Source organism: Colossoma macropomum, unplaced genomic scaffold (assembly GCF_904425465.1).
Source record: "Colossoma macropomum unplaced genomic scaffold, Colossoma_macropomum, whole genome shotgun sequence".
NCBI lineage: Eukaryota > Metazoa > Chordata > Actinopteri > Characiformes > Serrasalmidae > Colossoma > Colossoma macropomum.
Window position 1 is genome coordinate 1,321,858 of NW_023495545.1, and position 12,809 is coordinate 1,334,666.

At 46.5% G+C, this 12,809-nt stretch overlaps 1 protein-coding gene across 1 annotated transcript in view; it reads right to left on the reverse strand.

Annotated features, from left to right (window-relative positions):
* sik3 (SIK family kinase 3) overlaps positions 1-7,230 on the reverse strand; it is a 78,754-nt gene extending 71,524 nt beyond the window's left edge. Inside the window, exon 1 of the mRNA XM_036562881.1 lies at positions 7,079-7,230. Coding sequence (XP_036418774.1) covers positions 7,079-7,213 — 135 coding nt within the window. The 5' untranslated portion in view covers positions 7,214-7,230. The remainder of the gene's footprint in view (positions 1-7,078) is intronic.
* Between the last annotated feature and the right edge of the window lie 5,579 nt (positions 7,231-12,809).

Genomic DNA, 12,809 nt, shown 5'->3' on the forward strand with positions numbered 1-12,809 from the left:
CTGATGTAAGCCAGAAGCAGTTGCATAAGGTGTTATTAGGGAGGACTTTGGAAGCATCGAGAGCAGGTAGTATTAGCAGATATCAGTCCGAAACGGGTACAAAACCAGCAGCGGCGCGCCGTGACGGACGCTGAAGCATCAGCATGAGCGCAGAAGTCATTTACATGCAGCCTTTATGAGCAGGAATGGGAACAAGTACAGCTCCTCTCTCCCTATTATGCAAAAGCTGACCTGAGATCGGTGGGAATCCCGTAATTTCACCGCTCTAATCTTCACATGTGGCGACGAAACGCCTCTATTTCATTAACTTTCACCTATGAGCCGGTGTAATTTCCATGTCTACCGCCTGCTAAGTGTTGTCTGCTTCTTCTGTAGACATGGTAGTTATGCAATGCAATGAAAAACCATGCAGGCCAAAGTGAACGACCTCAGTGTCCTCGCAGTCGACGGTCCCTGACAGATAATATCCTTTACAAGGGTAATAATCACTCTTAGACGTTATTACGTTGAATTAACCGAACGTGGCACGTTTGTTCTGTCACTTATTTACTACATTTTCTCTGAGAAGCATGAAAAACATGGACTCAATTCATTTAAAAACCAAATTTTTTAATGGCGAATTCACTGCATAATTAAATAGTGGTCATTCAGAGAGGTTTGCGCCATTCCAGAGTGGTGGTGACAGGAACCAGACGTCCGCCTCTAAAAGCTCCCTCACAGAAAGTTACTACATGGAACGGTTATGAATTCACTGCCTGATGCCTGAGACACTGTTTTACTACAGTTTTTCGGTCTAAATGTTATTTTTCAAAGCAGTTATTGGAGGAAAGGTGCACACAAAGCAAAACAGTCCCCAAAAAATCTTAACTTTTTCCAGATTTTTCACTATTTCGCCATCAACAACGTTACATAAAAGCTCAGAAGACTCGTGTAGGTTCACTGGTGGTTTCGGATCGTAAATAAAAAAAAAAAAGGCTGTAGTTGTGTTGTAGACCTGCCGACCCCTGGTTCCTATCAGCACCACTGTAAAGACATCAGAGCTGGTAAGTTTCTCCACAATGAGTGGTGAATTTCCACCAGTTTGCATTTTCTGTTTTATAAAAAATGTTTTAAACCATTCAAAAGGTTCCCACACATACAAACGCTGCCCGCTATGATATGACGAGGCATCGAGACTGAAACCATGAAGAGAGAGAACATGAAAGCGTGCACATTCAGACGGTTGTATAAGGGCTATGACTACCTCCACACCTAAACTACCACTGATTCACATTCATCACCTGCCTATTAGACGACCGCCAGCTTATTTCTGAGACACAATTACACATTTCCAGTTGTGTAACAAACCCACAGACGGCCAGATTAAGGTTTCTGATGATGGGAGACGCAAAAAAGCCCCCCAGGATTAGCGCTGAGTACAGAAAACAGGGATAACGTACAGCATTATAGTGCGGAGGGCTTTATTATTATTATATAGCTTTTACTGCATCGCCATCAATGGATCAATCCAATCACAGCATTAGAAAGCGTAAACACCACGTTCATGAATTTTATATGAGTGCAGAACAACCTATAAACAGCGTCATAGCGAAACGAGTCGATTGATCACTCTTGTTTAAATGTAGGTGGATGATTATGAACTTAATAGCAGCCGTTAAATTGATTTTAGCTTCATATTCAAACAGTGAGACGTAAACAGTCATTCGGGGGTTTAATATGAAGTGGATCATCATAGAGAAACTCACTGACTCATTTCTCTACAGTGGTTTGATAGTACCCAGTAACCTATAGCGTAACTTCATTCACTACCCAAAACCACCTTCTGAGCTTTTACATGTAACATTAATGGTGGTAAAATAGTAAATCTGAAAAAACAACATTGGGCCTCATTCACCAATATCTTTCTAGGGTTGTTCTTAAATGTGTTCTTGAGAAAGTCTACGTCAGATTCATGACGTGTTCTTAAACCGCAGAACCGTTCTCACCTTTGTGTTCTTGATTTTGTGTAGATCCTGTTCTTACCTAAGAACAAATCCCACATAAGAGAGCTTCGGTGAATCTTCGTCAAAACAGCGTGAAAAGAAATTTCTTCTTAAGAACGGTCGGTGAAAGAGGCCCGACGTTGAGGTCTGCGTGGGACTGTTTTCCAGTCCCGCTCCCGCCCGCTCCAGTAGGGCTGGGCGATTTGTGCAAAATCTCTAATCGCGATTTTTCCGACTGCAATTTAAAACACGTTTTAAACTGAGATTCAGGCTGATTTTATTTTGGCCAATAAGACCAGAACGTCCACCCTTTTTGGCTTGAGGCTCGACCCCTGAACGTACACAACACATAGGGGGTGGTTGCCTCTGACTGGTCTAACTCACCTACAGGTAGTTCACAAACTCTTATTAGGTTCAGTTTCCCCTCTTAAAACTTAAAAACAACGTTTCTGCTAATGTACACACTTACAAAAGATGGCTCTTCAAGGGTTCTTTAGTAAAGACAAAGGTTCTATGTGGAACCATAAGGACTCAGCAACCATAACCAAGCATAAAAAGTTCTCTGCGTGGTGAAATGGCTCTTCAGATTGACGGACGATGTGTTGTTTTTGAAAAGAGTTCTTTATAGGACCAAAATGTGCTTCTATTGTTATAAGCTCGACAACAACAAGCAACAAAGTAACGATACCAGAACCTTTTTTGATGCTGTACAGAACTACATACAACACATTCTCCAATCTGAAGAACCATTGCACCATGCAAAGAACTTTTTATGCATGCAAATGGGTCTGAGTGTTCACGGTTCTACACAGAATGACTGTCTTTACTAAAGAACCACCTTTTTTAAGAACCTTGAAGAGCTATATTTTTAAGCGTGTAGGTTATAATTTGAAAAACTCTTGCAATTGGAAACTGAGCTGTCTTAAATTGCGATTTCGATATAAAAACGATTCATCTTTCAGCCCTGCGCTCCAGCAAAATTTCAACCCGCTCCCAAAGAAAGTCGGAATCATTTATCCCGCTCCCACCCGCAACCGAAACGTTTTCTCCTGCTCCCACAGTCCCGTCAAAGCGAACTAACATCCAATATCCGACAGAGTCTATTCACAAAAACATTGCTGTGCACGTTTTCCTCTCTCTCGCTTTCTCTCTTGCATGCTTTCTCTCTCTTTTCCGTTCCATTTTATCCATCTTTCGCCTCATAAGTGGGCCGAAGTGTCGTGTTTTACTGTTTTCCTTCTATATTGTTTATATATGCGATTTAGTGATCGCTCCACTTTATTTAGGCTATTCATTAATTTGCGGGATTTCTCTTCATGCATGCTTTGTCCCGCTCCCGCCTGCAGTGGGCTGGTTTCCCGCCCGCTCCCGCACCGCAAGATATTGTGTCTAGTCCCGCAGGAATGCAGACCTCTGGCCCAAAGTCCTGGGGTACCGTTTTGCCTTATAACACTGTGTCTACTTTTCGGCCAGGAATAGACTGAAAATTTCATGTTTTAGGCCAAAACATTTATTACACTATTATAAAACAATCATAAAACAGTGTCTCAGACATCAGGCAGTATATTCATAACCATTTCATGCAGTAGTTTTAGATCTTCAGACGTCTGCTTCCTTTCAAGTGACTACAAACAAATGTAAGCCAAAAACTACTACTTTGTTTTATCTACCAAACTTATGTCTATCAGCCTGTAAAATGGTTGCAAAAGCTATGCAAGAGCTACGACTTTAGTGATGCCTTACATCATTCTACGTTGTCTTACGTTGTAAGTGGGGAAATTTAACCTAAAACCACAGAGTTTGGGAACTGCTCGTAGCCGAGTTTGACCAAACAAAAGCAACCTTGTACTGTGTCAACACAACCACAGCTAACTGGCAGTCTGGCACAAGCCAATCACAGAAGACAGGCGGGTCTTCTTAGCCAAAATAACAGGCCTAGAAAATATTCGCAATTTAAATCTCAGTCACAATATTGATCAGAACAATCGCACTTAGATACTCTCCCCAAACTCGTTCAGCCCTTGCCAAGACTAGAGTTTAATTTCATAACACCAAAAATATAGAATTAATCAGGTTTAAAACAGAGATGTACTACTTCAAGGGACTTCAGACACAGTGCGCGGGTCCTGTAGACTAGTTGGAGTGGTACAGTTCTTGGCACAGGTACCAGCAATACAATGGTGTCAGAAGTGGGCGCAGACATGGCACAATGTCATATCACGATGCGATAAGAATTTTTTTACGATATGCGATATGTCACGATATTTCTTCTGACATCTTATAAGTTAGAAAAGACAAAGTCCAGTTATTTGAATTCAACGTTTTGCACACCATGCCGCACTGAATCTGACTGAACAGGACTAATTGTGCTCTCCTTGTAATCAAACACGTAATTGACAAGTGTTTCTAAGTACTTAGGATTTCCAAGATATGCTCAGAAAAGCATACAATGTGACATATTTTAATGTAGTTTATTGTCATAATGATAAATACTGTCGTGTTGACCAGCTCTATGTGGTATAATTCAGTGGGCAGATCGACTGTCGTAATTCTAGCATTCAGCCACGTTTTACGCTGGTTTGGTAAACAACAGGAATGTGGCAGCTCTGCGTCGACATCTTCAAAAGAACAAGACAGAACTCACGTCATCCCAAATTTTAGCTGGAACGCTCGGCCCAGTGGAGATGTTATGAGGCTACCTTTATCTAGCACTTATAAGGAGAATATCATAGGGCAGATGCAGACACCTCCGCTCAAGCTTACACAGAGTAAACCACCAAATTAACAACATGGAACGGACGCATTCAACACTGCTCAAAGCTTGTGTTGCCACATTAAATGTAAAAACAACCAGAACAGTTTGCTTCAGCTCAACGCGTCTGACAGAGTCAATCAGAGCGGTCTGATGTGAAACGGATGGTTCACTGGTGACTCGGGTTTCTTTACAGTGGTGGTGATGGGAACCACCATGTCTACAACACAAATATAGCCATTTTATTTACTACACAAAACACCGGTGAACCTAAACGAGTCTTCTGTGCTTTTACATGGAACGATGATGGTAAAAAATGAGGCACAAATCTGATAAGAAAAAGTTTTCTGAGGACTTCTTCGCCTGAAAACGGCCAACATGTACCCCTCCACCAAAAATCAATAAAAAAAAGTGAAAAACTCTTGTAAAACAAAGCCTCAGACACGCATTCATAACCATTTCACACAATATCTTTCTTGTGAAAGAGCTTTTGGAGGCATTGAAGGCTCAGAACATCTCATCACGCAAACGACCCTGACTCTGAGCTCCCCCAGAACGAGATATTTCACACCAAACCACTCTGGATGACGTTTAATTACGATTTAATTACTCAGAAATTTGGAGAAAGCAGTGGAATTCCTCATTAAGCTAACGTTGGGAGTCTATCACGCCAAACTACAAGTACTAGTTTGGCTATCACTGCGTCTCCTCCAGCTTAGATCAGCTGCGACCAGACTGGCATCACTCCTGGGAAAGATCGGAGATTATCCCAAACGCTGAAAACCGGCCTTGTTTTGCTGAACGAGCGACAACAGCCCCGCGGTGACGTCATGCTGGGTAATCCACCTGAGCTTCCCTACTCCAGACTCTAAGCGTACAGGTAGGCCTGACCAGCTCCAGCCTCTTACGGCTGATCTCACCGCTTAGTAAATCTGGTTTAGCGCCCAGGGCGAGCCCCAGCGCTCGACCTCTGACGATCCCCGGGCGAATAAGGACAACCTTTGGTTCCCTGAGCTCTGTTTGGACCCCATGATCATCCACGAGGGGAGAAAAGGGAATGTGTGAATTTGTACCCCCTTTTCTGCATCGTGATCCTGCTGACCTCGAGCCTCAAGCCCCTGACGGACTCGATCCCATCCCGAGCGAGGGCTGCTGCCAACTGTACATCTCGCCTGCAAGACGCCCACACTGTGCGAAAAAAAAGGAAAAAAGAAGGGAAAGCCATCCGCGCAGTACGAGGTGCCTGTAAGAGCAGCCCAAAACAATGTAAACAAGCCAGAATGCAGCGCTGCAGGCCTTCCCCGTCCTCCACACACCAGCCCAGCAGTGAAACACACACACATCCCCAACACCATGGAGAAAAGGCAGGGAAGGTGAACTGAGACAACATTCAACCATCACACCAGCTGCCTCCAACCCAGTGAATAAGCCCATACTGCGGTTTACCCCTGCTGAACCAGGAGCTGACAAGCTAACTCAAGCTCCTCCAGCCTCTCTCCAGCCAGCCTGACCCCATCTACCCCCCTCATTTCAGCTCTTTTACAGCCCACGGCTCTAATACGTGTCCTTAGTTGGGTCTTCTCCCATTTTAAAGCCTGAGATGAAGAGTTAACGCTGGCTAGTTTCTTGCTAAACACTGGCCCAGGCTCCCCCAGCAAGCCTCAACACACTTCACGCCGTTTTCTGCCGCTATTTCTCAAAAAAAACACCTTCTTCACCGCTAAAGGGAACCATATTAACCAGTAAAAGTCGACTTTTCACGGTGGAAGAGGCAGAAAAGCCCGCAGAGAGCCAGTTAGCCGCACTGAGCTAGGCTAGCTGGCGAGCTACACAACACAGACACACACCAGCGTGTATTCCTGTCTTCGTCGGGTCTTTCCATCGACTTCTCCAGGACTAGATACGCTGACGTAAAAGATCAAACGGACGACATCGTTTTCTCCCAGCTCGGTAAAGGTTTTTGCTTGTTTTGGTTAGAGAAGGAAACGGAAATAGCGTTAGTGGTCCCCGAATTGTCACAACGGCCCGGTCATTTCTCATTTTTCAAGCGGTACGTCCCCACAAAGCGGGGAATGCGCAGCGCGCACACACACACGTACAAACCAAGGCCCCGAGCTCGGGACTCGGAGGGAGATACGAGGCTGAGGTTGGCTTCCTATTCGCCAGCTTCGGGGGCGAATTCTCCCGTTCCACCTTAAACGGTGCAGCAGTTACAGTCTGGAGCCAGAGGCGCCCGAATGTAACCGCTGCATCATTTAAGGTGGAACGGAAAAATTCTGAACCGAAGCTGGGGAAAGAGAAGCCGACTTAAGCGCCTGGCAGCGCCGCGGCGAGCGCCGCTTACCTTCGCCTTGGTGACGACGTGCGTGGCCAGCTTGACCACGGCGAAGTTCCCCTTGCCGATGGTCCGCTCGAGCTCGTAGTAGCCCACTCGGGCCGGGGGCGGCCTGCCGGCCGACGGGTGGCCCGCTCCGGCCATGCAGGGGCCCGGCGCCACCCGGGCCTGGTGCTCGACGCCGGACGCGGTCTGCGCTCGGTGCGGGGCGCCCATGGCCGCGGTGGCCGGCCGGGCGGAGTGCGGGATCCCGGCCGCAGCGGAGCCAGCAGCGCCTCCGCTTGACACGGCCGCCATCTTCTCGCCTCTCTGCGGGGGGAACAACAAGCAGCGCTTTGCGCAGCGCCGCGGCCACGCCCACCGCCACTGCGTCACTACGCGTAGACACGCCCCCAACCCCCTCCTCAACATCACCGCCCCGCCCACCTCCCCGCATAGCGATGGGAAAGAATCGTTCTTTGGAACCGAGTCTTTAGAACAACTCGGAGCCGCAACTGAACCGAGCTTTGGGTGTTTTGGTGTTTTAACTCAGCTGGCAGCTCAGTCGAGCTTCATCTCAAACTTACACAACATTAATGTCTGTATTTGAGGCTGAAGGATCAATAATAAACATCTTTAAAAATGATTACAGATCGCGTTTAGCAATTTGGTTCCAACAGCATGTAGTTTGAAGGGTTGTAATGAAATTAAGTTTAAATTTTCACAAATTTCCTCCATAAAAACGCACTATTACAACATATTTAGTCTTACATACTGCTGTCAGATTATTGTTGTTTTTATTACTATTATTACTATTATTATTGTTATTATTATTATTATTATCGTTGTTGTTGTTGTCATTATTATTATTATTATTGAATTTTGTGTTTGTAATTTTACAATGTAAATAAAATGTATTGTTGTTTGTATTTTTTGTTGTTATTAATATCAAATCATTAGTATTATTATATGTCCGTGTTTGTGAATCATATTTTAGTTGCTCTGTATTACTTTTAGTTTGAGAAAAGCATGGTTTGAGTCAAACTAATTCTTCTTATTAAACTAATTATTATTATAGTAATTGTCACTATCATCATCATTATTATTATTATTATTATTATTATTATTATTATTAGCGTTATGTTATATGTGTACGTATCATACTGTAGCCGGCTTCCTCCGCGTGTCGTCTGTTTGTTGAATCGGTTCGAACGATTCATTTGAACACCGACGGCTCGAAAGAGTCGGTTCGCGAACACTGAACCGAACAGCGCCCTCTCTAGGATGTTGCCGTGGCAACCGCGAGCGTAACGATGACCTCATCCGCCGCCTCGAAACGCGTACGCCGGTCGCCATGGCAACCGCGGAGCGGACTTGTGAGTAGGTGGCGCATGAATTTCAGACTCTGCGGTGAAACCATTTTAACATCTGCGGCGCTCACGTTAGAAACCCGCCACCCTTTCAGCCGCGGGGGTCGGTGTTCGACCCCAGAGGCGCAGCAGCCCGGCGCACTGTGTGTTTCATGCCGGCCCTGCTCCGAAAACGGCTAGGATGAAGAACCATTGCCATGACAACAAGAAAGTCCTTGCATCCAGAAAGACTACAACCACACACACACACACACACACAGCAGCTTGTATTCCTTGCTTTGTGGGGTGTTTACATGTTGTGCTATGTGACTCTAACTGTCTTGTATTCAATCCAACCCTGACCTGAACCTCAGCAGCCAAAAGCTCTGACCTCTTCTGTCTTTTTTTCTTACAATAGTTTCAGTTTTGGTGAAAAAGTGCTAAAAATTAGCATTTTTCCTCAAGAAGAGCATCCCTGCAACATCATCTGGGGACATTTGGTCCCCACAAAGACCCAAATACAGACACACACACATTCACCATGCTTGTGAATGTCATGTCATGACCACACTGTACGTCATCGGTGTTGCGTCAATCCAATCGATGCATGATGAAAGCTAAATCAGCAGGCGGGGAACTTGGCCATCGAGATGTGGATCATCCACTGCTGCCCTCAGCGACCCTACTGTGGCCTTGGACGCAGTGCTTATAGCACACAGCGGTTTCTAGCTGTGGGCCGAAGGTAAACGCTAGGACAGTAGAGTGAAGGTTATAGAGCATTGCAGTGGTCACCAGCCCTGCTGCCGGAGATCTCACCTTCCAGACCAACTTTAATCAACCCCACCTGAGCAGTCTGGGTATTGCCTTCACAGTCCTTAATAAGATAGATCAGCCATGTTGGATTTGGATTGGAATCTACCTAGTCATCAGTAGTTCTCTTTGGAGGTTCTGGATGGTGTAGTAGTAGTCAGTGGTTCTGTATGGTCTCAGCTGTTCATGGTTCCTTAAGATGATGGTTTGGTATGGTGATAGTGACTGGTGGTTCTGTATGGCAGTCATGGCTGTGGTTCCTTATGTTGGTCGTGGTTGGTAGTAGTGAATGGTGGTAGTAGTTGGCGATGGTAGTTGGTGGTTTCTGTATGGTGCTAAGTGTTGGTGGTCTGGTAGCAATAGCAGTTGATGGCTCAGTATGGTGATAAGGCTCGGTGGTCTGGTAGTGATGATAGTTGGTGGTTCGGTGTGGTGGGAAGGGTTGGTGGCTCTGTATTTTGGTAAGAATTGGTGCTCTGGTAGCCATGATAGTTGGTGGCTCTGTATGGTGGGAAGAGCTGGTGGTCTGGTAGTGATAGTAGTTGCTGGTTCTGTATGGTGAAAGGGTTGGTGGTCTGGTAGTGACGGTAGCTGGTAGTTGTGACCGGTGGAAGTAGTTGGTGGTCTGAAAGTGATGGTAGTTGGCGGTTCCGTATGGTGGGAAGGGATTGTGGTTTGAAAGCAATGGTAGTTGGTGGTTCTGTATTGTGGTAAGGGTTGGTGGTCTGGTAGCGATGGTAGTTGGTGGTTCTGTATGGTGGTAAGGGTTGGTGGTCTGGTAGCGATGGTAGTTGGTGGTTCAGTATGGTGGGAAGGGTTGGTGGTCTTGTATTGATGGTAGTTGGTGGTTCTGTATGGTGGGAAGGGTTGGTGGTCTAGTAGCGATGGTAGTTGGTGGTTCTGTATGGTGGTAAGGGTTGGTGGTCTGGTAGCGATGGTAGTTGGTGGTTCAGTATGGTGGTAAGGATTGGTGGTCTTTTATTGATGGTAGTTGATGGTTCAGTATGGTGATAATGGTTGGTGATTCTATAATGTGATAATAGTTGATAATAGCAGACATTGCTGGTGGTTGTGTTTGGTGGTAATGGCTGGTGGTTCTGTATGGTGGTAGTGGCTGGTGGTTCTGTATAGCGGCAATGGCTGGTGATTCTTTATGGTGGTAGTGGCTGGTGGTTCTGTATGGTGGTAGTGGCTGGTTTTTCTATATGGTGGTAGTGGCTAGTGGTTCTGTATGGTGGCAGTGGCTGGTGGTTCTGTATGGTGGCAGTGGCTGGTGGTTCTGTGTGGTGGTAGTGGCTGGTTTTTCTATATGGTGGTAGTGGCTGGTTTTTCTATATGTTGGTAGTGGCTGGTGGTTCTGTGTGGTGGTAGTGGCTGGTGGTTCTATATGGTGGTAGTGGCTGGTGGTTCTGTATGGTGGTAGTGGCTGGTGGTTCTGTAAGGTGGTAGTGGCTGGTGGTTCTGTATGGCGGTAGAAGCTGGTTTTTCTATATGTTGGGGGTGGTGGCTGGTGGTTCTGTGTGGTGGTAGTGGCTGGTGGATCTGTATGGTGGTAGTGGCTGATGGTTCTGTATGGTGTAGTGGCTGGTGGTTCTATATGGTAGTAGAGGCTGGTTTTTCTATATGGTGGTAGAGGCTGGTTTTTCTATATGGTGGTAGTGGCTGGTGGTTCTGTATGGTGGTAGTAGCTGGTGGTTCTGTATGGTGGTAGTGGCTGGTGGTTCTGTATGGTGGTAGTGGCTGGTGGTTCTATATGGTGGTAGTGGCTGGTGGTTCTGTATGGTGGTAGTGGCTGGTGGTTCTGTGTGGTGGTAGTGGCTGGTGGTTCTATATGGTGGTAGTGGCTGGTGGTTCTGTATGGTGGTAGTGGCTGGTGGTTCTGTGTGGTGGTAGTGGCTGGTTTTTCTATATGGTGGTAGTGGCTGGTGGTTCTGTATGGTGGTAGTGGCTGGTGGTTCTGTGTGGTGGTAGTGGCTGGTGGTTCTGTATGGTGGTAGTGGCTGGTTTTTCTATATGGTGGTAGAGGCTGGTTTTTCTATATGTTGATAGTGGCTGGTGGTTCTGTGTGGTGGTAGTGGCTGGTGGTTCTATATGGTGGTAGTGGCTAGTGGTTCTGTATGGTGGTAGTGGCTGGTGGTTCTGTATGGTAGTAGAGGCTGGTTTTTCTATATGGTGGTAGAGGCTGGTTTTTCTATATGGTGGTAGTGGCTGGTGGTTCTGTATGGTGGTAGTAGCTGGTGGTTCTGTATGGTGGTAGTGGCTGGTGGTTCTATATGGTGGTAGTGGCTGGTGGTTCTGTATGGTGGTAGTGGCTGGTGGTTCTGTGTGGTGGTAGTGGCTGGTGGTTCTGTATGGTGGTAGTGGCTGGTGGTTCTGTATGGTGGTAGTGGCTGGTGGTTCTGTGTGGTGGTAGTGGCTGGTGGTTCTGTATGGTGGTAGTGGCTGGTTTTTCTATATGGTGGTAGAGGCTGGTTTTTCTATATGTTGATAGTGGCTGGTGGTTCTGTGTGGTGGTAGTGGCTGGTGGTTCTATATGGTGGTAGTGGCTAGTGGTTCTGTATGGTGGTAGTGGCTGGTGGTTCTGTATGGTGGTAGAGGCTGGTTTTTCTATATGGTGGTAGTGGCTGGTGGTTCTGTATGGTGGTAGTAGCTGGTGGTTCTGTATGGTGGTAGTGGCTGGTGGTTCTGTATGGTGGTAGTGGCTGGTGGTTCTATATGGCGGTAGAGGCTGGTGGTTCTATATGGTAGTAGAGGCTGGTTTTTCTATATGGTGGTAGTGGCTGGTGGTTCTGTATGGTAGTAGAGGCTGGTTTTTCTATATGGTGGTAGAGGCTGGTTTTTCTATATGGTGGTAGTGGCTGGTGGTTCTGTATGGTGGTAGTAGCTGGTGGTTCTGTATGGTGGTAGTGGCTGGTGGTTCTGTATGGTGGTAGTGGCTGGTGGTTCTATATGGTGGTAGTGGCTGGTGGTTCTGTATGGTGGTAGTGGCTGGTGGTTCTGTATGGTGGTAGTGGCTGGTGGTTCTGTGTGGTGGTAGTGGCTGGTGGTTCTGTGTGGTGGTAGTGGCTGGTGGTTCTGTATGGTGGTAGTGGCTGGTGGTTCTGTGTGGTGGTAGTGGCTGGTGGTTCTGTATGGTGGTAGTGGCTGGTTTTTCTATATGGTGGTAGAGGCTGGTTTTTCTATATGTTGATAGTGGCTGGTGGTTCTGTGTGGTGGTAGTGGCTGGTGGTTCTATATGGTGGTAGTGGCTAGTGGTTCTGTATGGTGGTAGTGGCTGGTGGTTCTGTATGGTGGTAGAGGCTGGTTTTTCTATATGGTGGTAGTGGCTGGTGGTTCTGTATGGTGGTAGTAGCTGGTGGTTCTGTATGGTGGTAGTGGCTGGTGGTTCTGTATGGTGGTAGTGGCTGGTGGTTCTATATGGCGGTAGAGGCTGGTGGTTCTATATGGTAGTAGAGGCTGGTTTTTCTATATGGTGGTAGTGGCTGGTGGTTCTGTATGGTGGCAGTGGCTGGTGGTTCTGTGTGGTGGTAGTGGCTGGTGGTTCTATATGGTAGTAGTGGCTGGTGGTTCTGTATGGTAGTAGAGGCTGGTTTTTCTATATG